The sequence below is a fragment of the Phyllobates terribilis genome, unplaced genomic scaffold (assembly GCF_046119375.1).
Source record: "Phyllobates terribilis strain yellow unplaced genomic scaffold, ASM4611937v1 Scaffold_5__5_contigs__length_657084704, whole genome shotgun sequence".
Lineage (NCBI taxonomy): Eukaryota > Metazoa > Chordata > Amphibia > Anura > Dendrobatidae > Phyllobates > Phyllobates terribilis.
Genome location: NW_027362765.1, coordinates 202,321,037 through 202,343,009, shown reverse-complemented (window position 1 = coordinate 202,343,009; position 21,973 = coordinate 202,321,037). Strand labels below are relative to the sequence as shown.

Sequence of the window (21,973 nt, the reverse complement as noted above, 5' to 3'; positions counted from 1 at the left end):
AGAACGGGTAATCGCTTACGCCAGCCGAAAACTACGGCCCACGGAGAGGAACCCTGAGAATTATAGCTCATTCAAGCTGGAGTTCCTGGCAGTAGTGTGGGCAGTGACCGAACGTTTCAAGCATTACCTTGCCTCCTCCAAATTCACCGTGTACACGGATAACAACCCGTTGACACACCTGGACACTGCAAGGCTCGGTGCCCTGGAACAGAGATGGATGGCCCGCCTGTCCAACTTTGAATTCACCATCAAATACTGGGCAGGACGCTCAAATGCCAACGCGGATGCCCTGTCTAGAATGCCGAACTTACCGGACGTAGGGGAAGATCCAGAAGATCTGGAAGAAGTTGAGCTCCCTGCGTTCCACCGTCATGGGATTACCCTGTATTCCCACCGTGTGAAGGACAGGCGCTCCGTGACGTTCAATCCCTTGCCCCACTACAACTGGGCGGAGACGCAAGACAGTGATCCCGCAGTCCATTTGGTGAAGGAAATGCTGACCCAGGCCGATGCCCATCTTGACCCAGATGCTCCGGAGGAGACCAAGCAACTGTGGAAGGAGAAAAGTAAGCTGTTCCTCTACAGGGAGAAGCTGTGCCGGAGAATGGTTAACTCTCGAACACATGAGTTGACCTGGCAGGTAGTGGTCCCAAGACGAGACGCGGCTATGGTTCTGGAGGCATACCACAACGGAGCAGGGCATTTCGGATGGAAGAAGCTGGAGTTCTTGTTGCGTGAACGGTTCTACTGGGTAGGCATGAGAGGAGCCATCGAGAGGTGGTGCAGAGACTGTGGCCCGTGCCACCTGAGAAGAAAGGACCGTGCCAGCCAGAAGACTCCCTTGCAGCCCATCATCACCAGACAGCCACTGGAACTGGTAGCCCTGGACCATGTGAAACTGGCTCCAAGCAGATCTGGGTATGTCTACGCCCTCACAATCGTAGATCAATCATTACTCCCGGTTCCTGGTAGTGGTCCCGGTCAAGGACTTAACGGCTCAAACAGCAGCTAGAGCCTTCCAGCAGCACTTCTGCCGTCCACACGGGTACCCGGACCAAGTGTTGACAGACCAAGGACCAGCCTTCGAAGCGGAGGTCTTCCAGGAGTTCTGCAACCTGTATGGCTGCAAGAAGATAAGAACAACGCCCTATCACCCTCAAACCAATGGACTCTGCGAGAATATGAACCAGGTGGTGATAGATCTGCTAAAAACCTTGCCCCTGGAAGAACGCAGTCTGTGGCCTGAGAAACTGCCCGACCTGGTGGACCTGTATAACCACATCCCTGTAGGTTCCACCAACTGTACCCCGGCTTACCTAATGAGAGCAAGACCTGGTAAGCTGCCTATTGACCTGGATATGGGAGTCCTGACGCCTGAGGACACCTCGCCAGAGGCAGACTGGGATACAGAACGGCAGCAGCAGTACCGGAAAGTGCAGGAGAGCGTCGAGCGAAGTCTGTCTCAAGATAGAGAAAGGCAAGAGAAGGCTTATAACCAGTATGCTCCCGCTGTTCCCCTGGAACCTGGAGAGCAGGTCTTGAAGAAGAAGAGGCGGCTCCACAAGTTGGACGACCAGTGGGAGAAGGACCTGTACACCGTACTGCCATCAAGGCATGAGAACCCAAAAATCTGCGGAATCAGTAAGGATGGAGGAGAAACCACAGCCATTGTCTCCAGAGACCACCTGAAGACGTGTCCCGAGCAGCTGCAAAGCCCTGAAGAAGATCAAGAAAACCCTCAACCCGCAGAGGAAAGGGAAGAAATGATCAGTACCGTACTCAGAGACTTTCCCCGGTCTTGGACACAAGTAAACGGCGCTGTTGTGATACCCGTCCTCACCTTTCTCCAGCCAGCCCCGCAAGTGCCTACAGAGGAACCGGTAGAGCTGGAAGAGCAGCCGGCCCAAGAGGCAGAAGAGTCCACACCAGCAGTACAGGAGGATCAACCCTCTGCTAGTAGTGAGCCTGCCGTGCCCCTAGTGAGCCAAAGAGTGCGCAGAAAGCTGCCCAGCTTGCCCATAACACCTCCTACACCCTGTAGTGCAGAACCAGTTAGTGAGCTCCGTAGGTCCACTAGAGTCACTAGAGGTCAGATGCCCGTTCGCTGGAGAATCTAAACCAATGCACTGTAAAGTTGACTGTTTATTGAAAAATGTTTATGGTTTATGTTTGTTGCCTGTTACTAATTATGTTTCTCAGTTACCCTGCAGATTTATTTGGACTAACAGGTTATGGACACTGGATAACCGGAACAGTTTTGTAGATAGTTGCACCTTGGTGCCTCTTGCGAAGACGGCCGCGGAAGAGAAAACCTGTCTGGCGTGGCCTACTTGCGGCCCAAAGTAGTTAGTCCAGCCTTGCAGCCACGCCCAAGGACAACGCAAGGGGTTTGCTTTGGACAGGTCCCCTACTTCCCTTAAAAACTTCACCTTGGGTGATATGGACACCCGGTCACGGAAACGCCGTGACCTCTACAGACTAAAGTTTCTTGTGAATATGTTATTGTATTATTGTTATACTTTGTATTTATGTTTCTTTAAAAATGTGTTTAGTCCCGGAGTACTAAAATTTACTAGGGGGGAATGCGACACCCCAGGGGTCTGGTTGCCGCAGTAATAGAGATATTATGTCTGAGAGCAAGTGGGAGGTTTCTCTGGTCAGGGTCCCTAAACATGCAACACGGCCCACCCAGACCTGGGAGGGGAGGAATCTGCCCTTTTAAACTGGGTTTGGGGCGGGATTAGGGTAGTCAGAGTGAAGCTGCAGACAGAGTCAGAGTCTGGAGAGGGAAAGGAAGAACTAGGAGCTCTCTAGGAGCAGTAGCAGAAGTCCAGGGGCTGGAGCTGAGCAGAGTTCGCCCTGGACAAGGACACTAAAACCGGACACAGGAGTCCGAGGCTGTGGGGACTGATCTACACCCAGCAGCAGAAACCAGCCGGCAGGGGATTCCAGGTCCTCTGGCCATAGAAGCCCGGAGGCTCAGTCACAGAGAAGGGACCAGCGCCGCCATCCAGGAGCGGAGGCTAACAGAAGGCCCCAGGTCACCAGCCATACGGGTGAGCACCACACGGTATACTCAGGGACGTGGGCTACTTGTAACCGCTGACAGCAAGGTAGCCAGGAAGAGTGCAGATTAACGGGGAGGCCTACAACTCCACCTGGCCAGGGGAACTCCTGCTTGCTCGCAGACTGACCAGGCCCCTTATACTAGCCAGTACTCCCGGGAGGGTCTGCCTTGTACCATCAGTAAAGACCCTGAACTGCACCACACGTCTCTGTGATTCCTTGTCACACCAGCACCATCAGCACTGGGACCCTCACACCATCACTCCCATCATCTCTCACATCAGCTGCCCTGAGGCAATTACTCCTCCCGTGGGGAGTTATCCCATACTCGGCTGCGCAACCAACATCAGCCTCAGCGGTCGGCAGCGCAGCGGCGGTCCCCACTGACCGCAATCCACGGGTGGCGTAGTCGGACACTTATTACAATACAAATAGACTGCCACTGGTTTGACCACCCTGGGCACGGACCGGGTCACCGCCACGGAGAACTACAACCCCCAGCGATCCGGCTCCGGGTATTCCCCCTGCACAGCACAGGCCCAGGGGGCGAGTCAACTGTCCATATAACCCTATACTCTGTATGATGCCCCATAGCCCCCCTATAAACTGTATGATGGCTCATATTCCACTATGCAGAGTATGATTCCCATAGCACCCTATACCCAATATGATTCCCCACACCCCCCTAAACAAAATATGATGCCCTATGGTACCCCTATACACAGTATGATACTCCATAGTAACCCTATATACAGTATGGTGTCCCATAGTCCCCCTATATTCTATGTGACTGCAGACTAGTGAATCCTCACAGCGCGCACAATGCACACTGTCAGGATTTTCCGGTGCCAGTACTAGGAGCAGGCGGTCATGTAACCACATGTATGCTGTATACATACTTCCAGCCACATTCCCACAACACGTGAGCAGCCTTGCTCAATTCACTTGTATTGAGCGAACCCATGCATGTCTTGTTGGTATGTGGCTGGGAGTATGCATATAGGCACTGGAATATCCTGACAGTGCACACTATGAGGATTCACAGGTCTGCAGTCACATATTGACTGTAGACTTTGGTGTCAAACCTAGACAGCCCCTTTAAATATTTTATCTAGGTGGGTAATGACAGCCAGGGAGAGGGACCTGTATAAGATGAGAGGGAATAGATCATTAGAGCAGGTAGTGGGGCGAGAAGAAGTGAGGAGCCTGGTAAACTTTTGTGACCAATTCAAAGATGGAAAGTGAACTTGATGACGTACAGGAGGAACAAGTCTTTTAAGGATTGTTGGCTATTTAGGTGTTGAGGGTGGTGAAGTTGGCTTGTTTGGAGAGGTGAAGGGCAGAGTTATATGTTTTAAACATACACTTAAAATAGATGACGTCTTTGACCAAAAGGGCTTTTCTCCACAGACGTTTGACACATCTAGAGCACCGCTGGAGAAAACATATATGCAGCATGTGCCAGGGTTGCTGCTGTCTCTGCAGGGAGTTCTGGTGTAAGGGGTGCAGCTGCATCAAGGGTACTTTCCAGTGTTTTATTATGTTTCAAAGCTGAGTTAGGACATGAGGTGGAGGAGATTGGGGCCAATGATAACTGCAAATTCTTCATAAGTTGCTGGGTATTTTTGGTGTGGTAAGTATGGGTGAATATACAATGCTCAAAAAAATAAAGGGAACACTCAAATAACACATCCTAGATCAGCACTAAGGGGGATAAATAGTACAAAACCCACAACTTAAGATCAACCAAGATATAAATATTTCATTACCAATATTGGTGACATGGGTCACCTCTAAGAACACGAATCCAGCCCTACTAATTTAAATCTATCGGCAGAGGGTGGCGCCCCAGTGATTAAACCTTGTCGCCTCCACTCCTTGGTGGATATTTCTCAAATCTCCTAGAAATCACAATATTTAATATGTTCAAGGATATATAAATACACTGCTCAAAAAAATAAAGGGAACACTTAAATAACACACCCTAGATCTGAATGAATGAAATATTCTCATTGAATACTTTGTTCTGTACAAAGTTGAATGTGCTGACAACAAAATCACATAAAAATCATCAATGGAAATCAAATTTATTAACCAATGGAGGCCTGGATTTAGAGTCACCCCCAAAATTAAAGTGGAAAAACACACTACAGGCTGATCCAACTTTCATGTAATGTCCTTAAAACAAGTCAAAATGAGGCTCAGTATTGTGTGTGGCCTCCACGTGCCTGTATGACCTCCCTACAATGTCTGGGCATGCTCCTGATGAGGTTGTGGATGGTCTCCTGTGGGATCTCCTCCCAGACCTGGACTAAAGCATCCGCCAACTCCTGGACAGTCTGTGGTGCAACGTGATGTTGGTGGATGGAGCGAGACATGATGTCCCAAATGTGCTCAATCGGATTCAGGTCTGGGGAACGGGAGGGCCAGTCCATAGCTTCAATGCCTTCATCTTTCAGGAACTGCTGACACACTCCAGCCACATGAAGTCTGGCATTGTCCTGCATTAGGAGGAACCCAGGGCCAACCGCACCAGCATATGGTCTCACAAGGGGCCTGAGGATCTCATCTCGGTACCTAATGGCAGTCAGGCTACCTCTGGCGAGCACATGGAGGGCTGTGCGGCCCTCCAAAGAAATGCCACCCCACACCATTACTGCCCCACTGTCAAACTGGTCATGCTGAAGGATGTTGCAGGCAGCAGATCGCTCTCCACGGCGTCTCCAGACTCTGTCACGTCTGTCACATGTGCTCAGTGTGAACCTGCTTTCATCTGTGAAGAGCACAGGGCGCCAGTAGCGACTTTGCCAATCCTGGTGTTCTGTGGCAAATGCCTAGCATCCTGCACGGTGTTGGGCTGTGAGCACAACCCCCATCTGTGGACGTCAGGCCCTCATACCACCCTCATGGAGTCGGTTTCTAACCGTTTGTGCAGACACATGCACATTTGTGGCCTACTGGAGGTCATTTTGCAGGGCTCTGGAAGTGCTCCTCCTGTTCCTCCCTGCACAATGGAGGAGGTAACGGTCCTGCTGCTGGGTTGTTGCCCTCCTATGGCTCCCTCCACATCTCCTGGTATCTGCTCCATGCTCTGGACACTGTGCTGACAGACACAGCTACCCTTCTTGCCACAGCTCGCACTGATGTGCCATCCTGGATGAACTGCACTACCAGAGCAACTTCTGTGGGTTGTACTGTAGACACAGCCTCATGCTACTGTACCTCTAGTGGTGAGAGCAATGGCAAAATGAAAAAGTGACCAGTACAACAGGCAAAAAGGATGAGAAAAGAGAAATGGTCTGTGGTCACCACCTGCAGAACCGCTCCTTTATAGGGGGTATCTTGCTAATTGCCTATCATTTCTACCAGTTGTCTGTTCCATTTGCACAACAGCAGGAGAAATTGATTCACAATCTGTGTTGCTTCATAACTGGACAGGTAGATTTCACAGAAGTGTTATTGACTTGGAGTTACATTGTGTTGTTTAAGTGTTCGCTTTATTTTTTGAGCAGTGTATAATTACCAGAAAGAAATAAACAGATCTGTATTACAATACGAACATGAAAGAACCGAGGTGGAGTCAAAAATTGATGTTTCTTAGCAACCATTATGTCATACCTATTATATAAAGCTCTGTCCTTTATATAGAATCTTCAGAGTGCTTGTATTCTATCGACACAAACAGTTCCTTTTCCAGTACCTTACATACACTGGTAAGTGTCAAGACAACTCTTACAAAAGGGTAAAGCGCAAGACTAATTAGATACAGAGGAATGCACGATGTAATATGACTATGGACTTCCAAAAGTATTACAATTTAAAATTGTAAAAATTACACCAAACCATCAATAAAATTAAATAATTTCTTGATACAATATTGTCAATAATGAAATATATTTTCTCTCTTATCTAGTTTTGTAGCATCATCCTTAGAATCTACAGCATTCAAATGGCAGACAGAAACGATGAGGAACCAACAAAGGTATGTCTTACCATTACTACTCTTTGCAAATATTCTGCTGCCCATCAACATTGTGTTTCACACAAACCTTAAGTGAGCTTTAACATTTTGTCCACTACTTTGTATTAGTTTAAAGTGAACCCAGTGTGCTCTAAAAAAAAAAAAAAAAAAACAACAACTCACCCGTCATGTACTGATGCCATAGTCCCACATTAGACTCCTGGCATTTCTTTTTTGCTGAGAGGAGTACGGGGACCATGGAGGCAAATTTTTGCCATCATTTGCATGGTAAAACAAGCAAGTCTAGGTAAAGATTAATGTTTATGCAGAAATTGTTTTTCATTTTAACATTGAGAAATAGTTGATGTCATCCACATGAAGTGTCTAAGAAGGGTAGACGTGTTTAAAACTTTCTAAGTATAGTGGGTATTCCCATGATTGTTGTGAATACATTACATAAGTTTTGTTATTCCTGATCAGGAGCAAAAGACTGGAATACAAAAGATTGGAATTTTAAGGGGGCAAAGTGTTCAAACCTGCTGATGGTGGGAGGAACAATTTATATTTTCATATGATAATCCTTTCAATAATCTTTTGGTGTGGAATATACATTGGTGACTTTATCTAAGGTTAAAAGGAATGTGCCATATAAAGTTTTCCACATTGTAATGATCTAGTATGTGGTTTATGTTATCAAGCGCACCAAGTACAATCTCAAGTATGTGTGATTTACATTGCATAAATTTAGAGTACATTCTTGTGAGCATCTCTGTAATAGATGGCCCCTTCAATAGAAAGTCTAGTGAATGTGTCTAATGTGTCTAGGCATTTTTTCACATTCACAATAAGGACACGTTATCATTTTTAGCATACACCATAAAACAGGTAAACTGTCATAAATTAAGGGAAGGTAGAGATAGGCTCCTTTTAAACAGGGAAGCATTATAGATATTTACACTGAATACAAAGCTATCATAGAGGCTAAATCTCCATAGAGAAATTATGCTTCATTACTAGTTAAATGTATTGTCCAAATTTTGACAGCTCTTAGTTAAAGGGAAGGTGCCTTAAAAAATGTTTTTCAACAATTAAAAAAAATGTAAAGTATTAATGTTTTGATTTTTTTAAAAAAAAAATTCTTATTTGTTTTTAATGAAAATATGAAAAATAATTCCACAATAGCTCAGAAACCAGCGAATCGCTCCACACAGTTTACTGGCCCCCATAAAATGCTCCATACAGAATACTGGCCCCCATAAAATGCTCCATACGGAATACTGGCCCCCATATAACGCTCCATACGGAATACTGGCCCCCATAAAGCTCCATACAGAATACTGGCCCCCATATAAAGCTCCATACAGAATACTGGCCCCCATATAACGCTCCATACAGAATACTGACCTCCATAAACGCTCCATACAGGATACTGGCCCCCATATAACGCTTCGTACAGGATACTGGCCCCCAAATAATGCTCCATGCAGGCTGTTCCCCCTACATAATGCCCTATGCAGGCTGTTCCCCCTTATAATGCCCCATGCAGGCTGTTCCCTCCCTTATAATGCCCTATGCAGGATATCACCCCCCATATAATGCCCAATGCAGGATGTCACCCCCCATATAATGCCCTATGCAGGATGTCCCTTTCCCCCCCATATAATGCCCTATGCAGGATGTCCCTTCCCCCCCATATAATGCCCCATGCAGGATGTCCCTTTCCTCCCCATATAATGCCCCATGCAGGATGTCCCTTTCCCCCTCATCTAATGCCCCATGCAGGATGTCCCTTTCCCCCCCATATAATGCCCCATGCAGGATGTCCCTCCCCCCCATATAATGCCCCATGCAGGATGTCACCTCTCCCCCCATATATTGCCCCATGCAGGATGTCACCTATCGCCCCCATATAATGCCCCATGCAGGATGTCACCTCCCCCCCATATAATGCCCCATGCAGGATGTCCGTTTCCCCCACCATATAATGCCCCATGCAGGATATCACCCCCTCTCTTTAAAATGTCCCATGCAGGATGTCACCCCCCCATATAATGCCCCATGCAGGATGTCACCCCCCATATAATGCCCCATACAGGATGTCACCCCCCATATAATGCCCCATGCAGGATGTCACCCTTCCATATAATACCCCATGCAGGATGTCACCCCCCCCCCATATAATGCCCCATGCATTAAAAAAAAATAAAAATCAAATACTCACCTCACTTATGCCCGAATCTGCCAGGCGTCAGAGGGATCAGGCCGCAATAAGGGAACCGGTCCCTGGACTAGCCGAGTTACTTTACGTCTCAGCTAGAAAACTGGAGGCTTCTGCACTTTCAAGGTGCAGTTGCCACATTTGCACCTAAGCCACCGAAAAGGGCACCAAGCAAGGTCCGGGAACTTCAAGTTGCCCAGAGGGATCTCAAGTTACCCGTTCGGGACTTTGTGTGGCGGGGCGCAGGGCAGGAGGGAGAGACCCAGCGCGGGAAGTCGGCTAAGAAAGGAACATACAGAGAGGGGTCCCGTTAAGTGCTCTTGAGAAACTTGAGGGAGTGCTGAACCCCCTGCCTGGTAAACGCAGTGCGACGTGGGAGACTGTCAGCTATCTAGTGCTACCTGAGGAACCTGAATAACTGTGAGTAAACTCTGATGACTGCACCCCACTGTTTCTGTCAGTTATTTCTACCATGCTATCGCTCCTGCACTACAACGCCCAGCATCGCCATCTGCACCTACACTGCCCTGGAGCTGAGCTCTGCCTGTGGGGAGCCGCACCAACCCAGCTGCCCTAACACCTGCTCCAGAGGTCTGCAGCAGCGCTGGTACTCATTACCAGAAACCACAGGTGGCGTCACAAGACAAAACCATTTATCATCCCTTCAAGCAACAACCCCATTTTAAGAGTGACCCCAGGGTACGGGCCCAGGAGCCGACCGCCGTGACATCCTAAGAAGATAAAGGCCCGGGTACCGAGTCCCCCCATATTCCCCTGGACGAGTCATACTCTTCCTGGCGTCACGAACAGGATTCAAAAAAACCCGTTATCACCGGGTATTGTGCGCCTAGAGACTGTTTTTCTTTACTCAATGTGGCGCCCGCCCCAGAAGAACGGGCGCCATTATGTGTGTACTCAAAGAAAACAAGGAATCACCTCCCATTATGGGCCGAGTCCCAGAATGGCGCCAAAAGCGAGGCCCGCCCCAAGCAACAGTGACCATGTATGTAGATGTGTCTATCAAAGTGGGGGGGGCGCCCCTAGGAGTGACCGACAACAGGCTGCCATGGAACCTCCCCCGAAAGTGGAGAGGGGGAGGAGAAAAGCAGTGGAGACAGGGTGTGGTCTTAACCAGTCTAGACAGACCGCACCCGGCAGCCAGCATGGACGGAAGCCAGGACCGAGCCTCCGCCTCTGGCCTGCAGCAACAAGTAACCCCCCTCACCCTGGAGGGAGCGATATCTAAGCGGTCCCCGGAGGATGCCAAATTCCTCCAGGCTGAAGTGCAGGAGCTGAGCCAGCAAGTGGAGAAGGCCGAGCAAGCAGCTGTTGTCAGATTGAAGTGCAGGAGCTGAGCCAGCAAGTGGAGAAGGCCCAGCAAGCAGCTGTTGCCAGATTGAAGGAGGAGCTGCTGGCGAAGATCGCAACCCGGCGGCAGCCAGCGCTGCGTGCCACAAGCGGCACCCCAGCCCCGGCGGAGCCTGATGACCGCCAGGAGGCTGCGTGCAGCACAGGAGCAGGTAGGAGAAGTTCCCCTGTCCTGGGCGCTGAAAGCGCTGATCTGCTCCTGGGCATCCTGCAGAAGCCTCTGTCCCCGGGCGCGTACGCCCTAGAGCAGCCGCTGAGCCTGGAACCTCCAACCCCGGGCGCCGACTCCACGGACCTGCTGCTCGGCTCCCTCCCAGAACCGCCAGCCCCGGCACCCGAGTGGGTGTACGGAGCCCCCTCTTTTGACTGGTCCGCCAAGTATGAGGAGCAGCAAGAACCCCCTCTAATCCCTGTACCAACACCTCCGGCTGCCCGCTAAGAAGGAGAAGAATTTAGGTGGGACAACCAGGGGGGGGGGGACCAGATGGGGTTCCCACAGGAGACCCAGGCCCAAGCTCTGCAGAGGGAGGAATTCTGCAGACAGGAACTCCTGCAACTGGCGAAGGAACGGCGCACCCGGCGGGTGCGCTGGGAGCAAATGGAGGCCCGGAACAAGGCCCCCAAAGCTCAAGTCCGCCAAACGGAATCAGTCCAGCCTAGTCCCCGTGCGGAGGGACTAATAGTTAAGTTTGACCTGGACGCCGGATGGGGCTTTATCCGAGATCCGCAATTTGATAGGGACATTTTTGTTAATCGGCGGGATGTCGAGCCCCACCTGGAACAGGGCCATCCCGACCGAAATCTTTACCCCGGTGACCATGTCACGTATACCAGGCACCACGGGGAACGGGGGTAGTATGCCCTCCAAGTGCATCGTGTGGTCGAGGAGGAAGAGGACATGCCCCTGCAGCCTGAGGCTGATGACCCGGCTGGGTCAGTCGGCAAAAACCAGAAGTACCCCCCCCAGGCGGGGACACCACTACTAAGTACAGTAAGTGGGACTGAACACTGTGTAAAATAGGTACCCGTAAGGGTACAGAAAATTTGTTTTGTGTGAACTAAAAAAAATAATGTGTGCCTTTAGTTACCCGTGAGGGTATAGAGACTTGCAGGCTGAGGACTGTGAGCAGCCGAGAACTGTCCGTTGTAAATAGTTGCACTTATTAAAGTGCCCCCTATTGGTTTTATATTAAGAGACCACTGAACAAAAACCTGTTTGGCGTGGCCGAAGACGTGGTCCAACACCTGGATCACTTATGCCCTGTAGCCACGCCCAAGGCCTACGTTAAGGGTTTTCAGACGGGTTCCTCATGCTACTCATGTTGCACCTTCACCAGTGAGATGGACACCTGGTTATGGGACTCACTGTAACTTTAAGAAGAATGTCTTATATGAAAAATGTTTTATATACTTGAATAAAGTTTTATAATGTTTTTGATAAAAGTAACCAGTAACGTTTAAGAAAAAGTGCCTCCCATAAAGGGAAGAAAGCATTTGTTTATAATCTTATATGTGATGCATCTAAAAACTGCATGTCTGTAATATACCGTGTTCCAGCCTGCGGACGTGCTGTGTTTTGCCGGGGGGGAATGTGGCGCCCCTAAGGGTTCAGTCGCCACAGAGGTACTGCACCTCACCCAGAGGTGTGGCATCTCCTTCTCTCAGGTAAGGATGGAGTACTGCCCGGGACCCCAACACCTGCACTCAACACTACACTACTCCAGGCCAGCTGGAAGGGCATTATGCACTTCTTTTGCTGCCCCGTCCCTGGCTGGAGTGGCGGGAACCCAAAGTGAGGGGGGAACCAAGTAGTGGGTGTGGGTAGAGGACGCAGACCAGGGGAGCACTTGAAGATATATATATATATATATATATATATATATATATATATATATATATATATATATATATATATATATAGGAAAGCCATCTTTTTTTAGGGAGTTGAGTTCAGTCTGAGGTGGAGAAGTGGAAGGAGCAGGGGCTCTGCAGGAGCTCTGCTCAGGAGGCAGGCTTGGCCTGTCATGCCCAAGGGAGAGAAAAGGAGTGGGAGCAAGGGCGGAAGGCTCCAGTAACAGAAGGGATCCCAGGGGGTACGGTGAGTGCAGGACGGCACCCGTACGCCCGAATCTGCCAGGTGTCAGAGGGATCAGGCCGCAATAAGGGAACCGGTCCCTGGACTGGCCGAGTTACTTTACGTCTCAGCTAGAAAACCGGAGGCTTCTGAACTTTCAAGGTGCAGTTGCCACATTTGCACCTAAGCCATCGAAAAGGGCACCAAGCAAGGTCCGGGAACTTCAAGTTGCCCAGAGGGATCTCAAGGTACCCGTTCGGGACTTTGTGTGGCGGGGCACAGGGCAGGAGGGAGAGACCCAGCGCAGGAAGTCGGCTAAGAAAGGAACATACAGAGAGGGGTCCCGTTAAGTGCTCTTGAGAAACTCGAGGGAGTGCTGAACCCCCTGCCTGGTAAATGCAGCGCGACGTGGGAGACTGTCAGCTATCTAGTGCTACCTGAGAAACCTGAATAACTGTGAGTAAACTCTGATGACTGCACCCCACTCTTTCTGTCAGTTATTTCTACCACGCTATCGCTCTTGCACTACAACACCCAGCATCGCCATCTGCACCTACACTGCCCTGGAGCTGAGCTCTGCCTGTGGGGAGCCGCACCAACCCAGCTGCCCTAACACCTGCTCCAGAGGTTTGCAGCAGCGCTGGTACTCATTACCAGAAACCACAGGTGGCGTCACGAGGCAAAACCGTTTATCATCCCTTCAAGCAACAACCCCTTTTTAAGAGTGACCCCAGGGTACGGGCCCGGGAGCCGACCGCCGTGACATCCTAAGAAGATAAAGGCCCGGGTACCGAGTCCCCCCCATATTCCCCTGGGCGAGTCATGACCCCACTCCGTCCACTTCTATGGGAGCAGTGATATAATGTGGGACCCCGCTCTGTCCATTTTTAAGGGAGCAATGATGTAATGTGTGACCCCCGATCCATACACTTCTATGGGAGCAGTGGTGTAATGTGTGACCCCCGCTCCATCTGACGCGCCCCCTGGGCCAGTGCTGTTTGGGGATTACCCGGAGCCGGATCAGATGGGGGTTGTAGTCTCCGAGTGGCGGCGACCCGGTCCGTGCCCAGGGTGTCAAACTCAGTGTGTGGCAGTCTTTACAGATGTTGTTAAAGGTCCTTAGTGTCGACTACGCCACCCGTTGATTTGCGGTCAAAAGGCCGCCGCTGCAGAAGGGTCCGCTGAGGCTGTTGGTATGTGTGCAGCTCTGGTAGTATAACCCCCAACGGGAGGTGTATAGCCTCAGGGGGTCAGATGTAGAAGATGGTGGTTGTGAAGGTGCAGGATGATTCAGCAAGAAGACTCAGAGTCGGGCTGTGCAGTTCAGGGGTTTTTACTTACGGGTGTTCTTATGGTCACTCTGGCCTGAAGCGACCACCCGAGCCGTGCTGCGTCCACCAGGTCCTGGACTCGGCCAACCCCCAAGCAATTCTGGAGCGTGGTCCTGAGCTCCTGTCTGACTTTCCCTCTCTTCTGGCCGTTCTCACCAGGGATCCACCTATGTCTGGCTCCCTCGGGTCTCTTGGTGGGTGCACCTCTTCTGGGTTCCCTGACCCTATACTTGGTATGCCCTCCTAGTGGATTTAGTGAGGGTCGTGGCAGATCCTGCCCACGACCTCCGGTCTCTGGCTAAGGTGTGCTTTGTCCTCTGCCAGCTTGGGATCCGGTACCCTGGGTGCCAACCCTTCACCCTGCTGTTTGTATTCTGGGGTCTTGGGGTTCCTTCTCCTTCTCTCTGGGTCCTTCTGACTCCTCTCTCAGACTTGGCCTTGGAGCTGGGCCCAGCCGGAACCACAACTCCCTGTCAACCCTTCTGGCTGAGCTTCTCTGCTCTGCTCCTCTGACTAAACTCTGACAGACTGACCCTGATCTAAGATGGTGCCCACCTTATATACTCCCTCTATGTGTGAGCTCAGGTGACCAGCACCCAATGAGCTCCTAGCCTTACCCAGACTGCTCCCCCTATCTGCCCCTACACTACTGGGATGTTCCACCCCCCTCCCACTCCAGCCAGGGACAGACACTGTCGTACCTGCACATAAACTGGTGGGAGTACCGTCGGTCTGTCCCCCGGAAATGGGATGTATGTAGTGTATGCAGCTAACTGAGCTCAGTTCCACACTCCATCCTTACCCGGGAGTGGAATACCACACCTCTGGCTTGAGGCGTAATACCCCTGTAGCAGCCGAATCCTCAGGGTGCTACACATCCACTTCTATGGGAGCAGTCGTGTAATGTGTGACCCCGCTCTGTCCACTTCTATGGGAACAGTGGTGTAATGTGTGACCCCACTCTGTCCATTTCAATGGGAGCAGTGGTGTAATGTGTGACCCTGCTCCGCACACTTCTATGGGAACAGTGGTGTAATGTATGACCCCGCTCTGTCCATTTCTATGGAAGCAGTGGTGTAATTTGTGACTCTGCTCCATACACTTCTATGGGAACAGTGGTGTAATGTGTGACCCCGCTCTGTCCATTTCTATGGGAGCCGTTGTGTAATGTGTCACCCTGCTTCGTACACTTCTATGTGAGCAGTGGTGTAATGTGTGACCCCGCTCTGTCCATTTCTATGGGAGCAGTGTTGTAATGTGATGGGCATTAGATACATGGTCTGTTATCTCAGTATGAGGCTCCTGTAGCGACTTACACTGATATAGCAGAGCTGAGCCAGTGATCAGAGCACAGGAGCGTGATGACTACCCTGCTGTGCTCTGAAAATGGAGGCGGCGAGCAGTGATCAGCAGCCTGGTGTTGTTCTACTAACATGAGGCTGCGAGCACTGCTCACCGCCACCAATACTCACCTTACCTCGGATCAGGGCTGTGGAGTCATAGAATCATAGAATCATAGAATCATAGAATGGTAGAGTTGGAAGGGACCTCCTGGGTCATCTGGTCCAAACCCCTGCTCAAAGCAGGATTCACTAGATCATCTCAGACAGATGTCTGTCCAGCCTCTGTTTGAAGACGCCCATTGAAGGGGAACTCACCACCTCTCGTGGCAGCCTGTTCCACTCATTAATCACCCTAACTGTCAAAAAGTTTTTTCTAATATCTAATCTGTGTCTCCTCCCATTTAGTTTCATCCCATTGCTTCTAGTCTTTCCTTGTGCAAATGAGAATAAAGATGATCCTTCTACAATGTGACAGCCCTTGACATATTTGTAGACAGCTATTAAGTCTCCTCTCAGTCTTCTTTTTTGCAAGCTAAACATTCCCAAATCCTGCAACCGTTCCTCACAGGACATGGTTTGTAGACCAGTCACCATTCTGGTTGCTCTTCTCTGAACTTGCTCCAGTTTGTCTATGTCTTTTTTAAAATGTGGTGCCCAAAACTGTACACAGTATTCCAGATGAGGTCTGACCAAAGAGGAGTAAAGACCGATAATGACTTCACGTGATCTAGACTGTATGCTTCTGTTAATACATCCCAGAATTGTATTTGCCTTTTTTGCTGCTGCATCACACTGTTGACTCATGTTCAGTCTATGATCTATTAGTATACCTAAGTCTTTTTCACATGTACTGTTGCTTAGCTCTATTCCTCCCATTCTGTATATGCTTTTTTCATTTTTATTGCCCAGATGTAGTACTTTGCATTTTTCCCTGTTAAAAACCATTCTGTTGGTTGCTGCCCACTGCTCCAGTTTATTTAGGTCTTTTTGAATCCTCTCTCTCTCTTCTCTAGTATTAGCTATCCCTCCTAGCTTTGTGTCATCAGCAAATTTAATCAGTTTACCCTCAATTCCTTCATCTAAATCATTGATAAAGATGTTGAACAATACAGGTCCCAGGACGGAGCCCTGTGGTACCCCACTTGAGACATTCATCCAGCTGGATGTGAAGCCATTTACAACCACCCTTTGAGTCCGATCACTAAGCCAGTTATGATTCCACCTAACAGTTGCCTGGTCCATTGCATACTTGGCCATTTTTTCAATAAGGATGGTGTGAGATACTTTGTCAAATTGAGGAGTCGGTAAGCCAAACCTTCGACTCCGACTCCTCAATTTCCATGACACCGACTCCGACTCCCTCATACGTGGCTCATGTTTAAGTGATAAATTTACTGTAGCACAGATTCATATTAGCTCAAAGTCTAGACCCTTAGATCAGGAACAGGACAAACATTTATAGGACATTTCATAACTTTCCCAAATTCTTATGAAAAACATATTCCCCACAAACTGCATTGTACTACTGTACCCAATTTATTATATATTTTAGGAGTTGGAGTCGGTCCATTTTATACCGACTTCGGCTTCACCAAAATGGACACAGACTCCGACTCCACAGCCCTGCCCTGGACCTCCACATCCTGGTACCTCCTGTCACGGTTGTGTGTAGATTGGAAGCTCCTGTGAGGCCCCTTCCAGCAGCTCCTCTCTAGATGGCTCAGTGCTGGGGTGACTAGAATAGAGCGGATATACTGAGGATCTCACCGGAGCCTTCACTGTAGACGGCTCAGTACTGAGGTGACCGGAGCTGCTGTAGCAAGGTCCTCACAGGAACAGCTCCAATGTAGACGGCTCAGTACTGAGGTGACCGGAGCTGCTGTTAACGAGGTCCTCACAGGAGCAGCTCCAATGTAGACGGGTCAGCACTGACAGGACCAGAATGGAGGTGATTCCAGCAGCTCCTCAGACTCCATTCTAGTCGCCTCATTACAGGACTGGCTAGAATGGAGTCACTGCAGTGAGGAGCCTGGGTTATAATGAGGTGCAGGAAGTAATGAGCTCACAGGAGTTTTTTTCTCTTGAATAAAAATTAAGTAATATATTGAACCAGCTTTATAAAAGTAAAGATTTTTTGGCTTGTAAATGTTTTTTGGGGGTATTGCTCAAGTTTTTAATGGAGTAAACATAAAAAAATTATATAATAATTTTTTTACATAATTTTTTATGTATTTCTATAGGGCCAACAATTCTGCAAAATTCAGTTTTTCCTGATTAACAAAACTTTCATTTTACTTACAGCTTTTTGTAATATATTCACCGTATTTTTTGGACCATAAGATGCACTTTTTTTCACCCAAATTTGGGAGGAAAATAGGGGGTGCATCTTATGGTCCGAACGTAACTTGCCGGTGGTGCGGTGGTGGTGGAGCGGGATCGCAGGGCCCTCCGTTCCCTCCCTCCATCAGGAAGGCGGCGACATCAGATGAAGAGGTGAGGCGGGCCGGTAACTGGCTGGGGCTGGGGCCTTGGCGGGTAAGGGGGCCAGTGTCTGGCTGTGAGGCAGAGCTGCGTGAGCGGCTTTCCGGTGGTCGCGGCCATCTTCCTGAAGCTGTGATCTACAGGAAAATGGCCGCCGGCGCATGCGCTCTACCACACCGACGGCCATTGTCCTGTAGATCACAGCTTCAGGAAGATGGCCACAGGCACCAGAAGCCGCTCTGCCACGCCACTCACAGCAAGACACCAGCCCCAGTACCAGGCCCCCAGCCAGGCACCGGCCCCCAGCAAACAACCAGACACCAGCCCCCAGCCAGGCACCGTCCCTGCAGCATCTCACCTCTTCTGCTGCAGCTGCTGGGGTTCCTGAGGGAGGGAACGGAGGGCCCTGTGATCCTGCTCCACCACCACCGCAACCCCCCGCTGCTGGATCACAGACTTCTCACATCCAGCATTCCTCTACTTCCGCCGGATTCCTGAAGGACCCTGCTCCTGTGACCCCCGCTCCACCGCCCCCCCAGGTAAGATATCTATTCAGACTATAAGATGGACCCCCATCTTATAAAAAATATTGTTTTTCCTATTTTCCACCCCAAAATTTGGGGTGCTTCTTATGCTTCGTTGCGTCTTATAGTCCGAAAAATACGGTATATATAAAAAAAATAATCACACATAGTGCTGATTGTTCAGCTTGATAGAATTCGACTTTTCCCTGTCTGTACACAAGTCTCAGCAACACCATCATTTTGAAGAGTGGGAGGAGCTTTGAGGAGAGGGGCGTGACAAAGCGCAGCCAACAGTCATCATAATTTACAACAGAAAAGTGACAGAATTGTATGGGGTCACTGGAGTAAGGTTGTCGTAATTTATGCTACCTGTGTTGTAAATTAGTATGACTGTCAGCTGCACTAAGTCACGGGCTCGACAGTCTCTGCAAAGCTCCGCTCACTTTTCACAAGGGTAGTGCTGAGATTTGTGTAGATACGGGAAAAGTCGATTTCCATCAAAACTGAACAATCAGCACTATGTGTAACTTTTTATATTACGAAAAGCAACAATAAAATTCAAAAACCCTTCCCCGCACAGCCCCCCAGCATCCAGTCGCACGTGACTGTCATTAACCCCTTCCCCATGCAGCCCTACACAATGAACATCATCCCCTCACACAGTATCCTAGCATGCATCATCACCCCCTTCCCCATATAACCCCCCAGCATTCAGCATCATCCCATTCCTCGAATAGCCCCCAGCGTGCAGCCCCCTCAAGTAACATCTCCTTCTTTACCGCACAGCCCCCCAGCATGCAGCCCCACTCAAGTAGCATCCCCCTTTTACTGCACAGCCTCCCAGCATGCAGCGTCACTATCATCAGCCTCTTCCCCACTCAAGGAACATCAACTCTTTTCCTATGAAAGCCCCCTAATAAGCAGCCCCATACAAGTAGCAGCAGCCCTTTTTCTATGAAATCCCTCTAATAACCAGCCCCATACAGCAGCCCCCCTGTAGTAACATCATCCATGCTTCAACAGCAGCTCCTTCCCTGTGCAGTCCTCAAACATGCAGCCCCCATGTAGTAACATCAGCCATGCTTCTTTGCCCCCCAAAATACATCCTAGGACCACTCATACAGTGTTCCTGTGGTCCTGTGTTTAAAACGTAAAACACACACTTCCCATCTCCACAGCTTCATCATGCAGCCGCTCACTCCTCTCTTCCACACAACTTATCTCTCCTCCTCAGTCAGCAGCCTTTGCATAACGCAGCTTCCTGGTGGAGGAGGAGGCCTCCCCCCTACTGTGACATCATCCAGGTAGCAGGAGGAAACTGGACCTCACAGCATAGCTGTGGGCTTCAAAAAGATGGAGTCGATCTCCTCCCATAGCTGTGACCTGGACCGCCCAGTGGGCGTTCCAGGTCACAGCTAAGGCTGTTTCAATGCAGCATATGCGGTCTTAGACTGACTGCAGATTCCCATGTACAGGGGCTTGCCGTATTTGAGGTGTGTAACTGCTGTTACACACCAGAAAATGCAAATGGAAGCCCCCAGTTGTTGAATAAAATAATAAAAAAAACAGTGAATTTAATTTTGTATTAAAAATAATTGATTTTATAATCAATAATTATGAATACAAAAATAAAAATGGCAGCACCTTCCCTTTAAAGGTAATGGTATATATGTCTATCTTATTGTTTTTTTAAAACAATACTTCAACGTTAGTTTTCTGTTGATACCCATGACTCATATACATAAGGAATGTTGTGACGCACAATTTTTAATCCTTTATTATATCTAATCAGAAACCAGCTGTAAAGTTATTTCCTGCTACAAGGTCTTACAATTATTGAATGATAGCTTGTTTTCTGATATGCCTATATTGTATTATCTACATAACATTCAGTGATTGAGGGGTTAAATCAGGGCCGGCTCCAGGTTTTTGTGGGCCCTGGGCGAAAGAGTCTCAGTGGGCCCCTTTAACACATACCACAATTCATGATGCACAGATACCGCAGAGAAATATACAGTTGTATGAAAAAGTTTGGGCACCCCTATTAATCTTAAGCTTATTGTTTTATAAAAATTGGTGTTTTTGCAACAGCTATTTCAGTTTGATATATGTAATAACTGTTGGACATAGTAATGTTTCTGCCTTGAAATGAGGTTTATTGTACTAACAGAAAATGTGCAATCTGCATTCAAACAAAATTTGACAGGTGCATAAGTATGGGCACCCTTATCATTTTCTTGTTTTAAATACTCCTACCTACTTTTTACTGACTTACTAAAGCACTTTTTTTGGTTTTGTAACCTCACTGAGCTTTGAACTTCATAGCCAGGTGTATGCAATCATGAGAAAAGCTACTTAAAGTGGCCACTTGCAAGTTGTTCTCCTGTTTGAATCTCCTCTGAAGAGTGGCATCATGGGCTCCTCAAAACAACTGTCAAATGATCTGAAAACAAATATTATTCAACATAGTTGTTCAGGGGAAGGATGCAAAAAGCTGTCTCAGAGATTTAACCTGTCAGTTTCCACTGTGAGGAACATAGTAAGGAAATGGAAGAACACAGGGACAGTTCTTGTTAAGGCCAGAAATGGCAGGCCAAGAAAAACATCAGAAAGGTAGAGAAGAAGAATGGTGAGATCAGTCAAGGACAATCCTCAGACCACCTCCAGAGAGCTGCAGCATCAACTTGCTGCAGATGGTGTCACTGTGCATCGGTCAACTATACAACGCACTTTGCACAAGGAGAAGCTGTATGGGAGAGTGATGCGAAAGAAGCCGTTTCTGCAAGCACGCCACAAACAGAGTCGGCTGAGGTATGCAAAAGCACATTTGGAGAAGCCAATTTCTTTTTGGAAGAAGGTCCTGTGGACTGATGAAACCAAGATTCAGTTGTTTGGTCATACAAAAAGGCGTTATGCATGGCAGCAAAAAAACACAGCATTCCAAGAAAACACTTGCTACCCACAGTAAAATTTGGTGGAGGTTCCATCATGCTTTGGGGCTGTGTGGCCAATGCCGGCACCGGGAATCTTGTTAAAGTTGAGGGACGCATGGATTCCACTCAGTATCAGCAGATTCTTGACAATAATGTTCAAGAATCAGTGACAAAGTTGAAGTTACGCAGGGGATAGATCTTTCAGCAAGACAATGATCCAAAACACTGCTCCAAATATACTCAGGCATTCATGCAGAGGAACAATTACAATGTTCTGGAATGGCCATCCCAGTCCCCAGACCTGAATATCATTGAACATCTGTGGGATCATTTGAAGAGGGTTGTCCATGCTCGGCGACCATCAAACTTAACTGAACTGGAATTGTTTTGTAAATACCTTCATCCAGGATCCAGGAAATCATTAAAAGCTACAGGAAGCGACTAGAGGCTGTTATTTTTGCAAAAGGAGGATCTACTAAATATTAATGTCACTTTTCTGGTGAGGTGCCCATACTTCTGCACCTGTCAAATTTTGTTTGAATGCAGATTGCACATTTTCTGTTAGTACAATAAACCTCATTTCAAGGCAGAAACATTACTGTGTCCAACAGTTATTACATATATCAAAGTGAAATAGCTGTTGCAAAAACACCAATTTTTAGAAAACATTAAGC

The 21,973-nt window shown here is 48.6% G+C and overlaps 1 protein-coding gene across 2 annotated transcripts in view; it reads left to right on the top strand.

Annotated features, from left to right (window-relative positions):
- Positions 1-6,668: 6,668 nt before the first annotated feature.
- The window catches only part of LOC141272722 (deoxynucleoside triphosphate triphosphohydrolase SAMHD1-like), a 203,678-nt gene continuing 188,373 nt past the window's right edge, over positions 6,669-21,973 (top strand). For both annotated transcript variants that reach the window (XM_073683726.1, XM_073683725.1), the window contains exons 1-2: positions 6,669-6,779; positions 6,980-7,048. In XM_073683726.1, the coding sequence (XP_073539827.1) occupies positions 7,032-7,048 (17 nt within the window). In that variant the 5' untranslated portion in view covers positions 6,669-6,779; positions 6,980-7,031. The remainder of the gene's footprint in view (positions 6,780-6,979; positions 7,049-21,973) is intronic.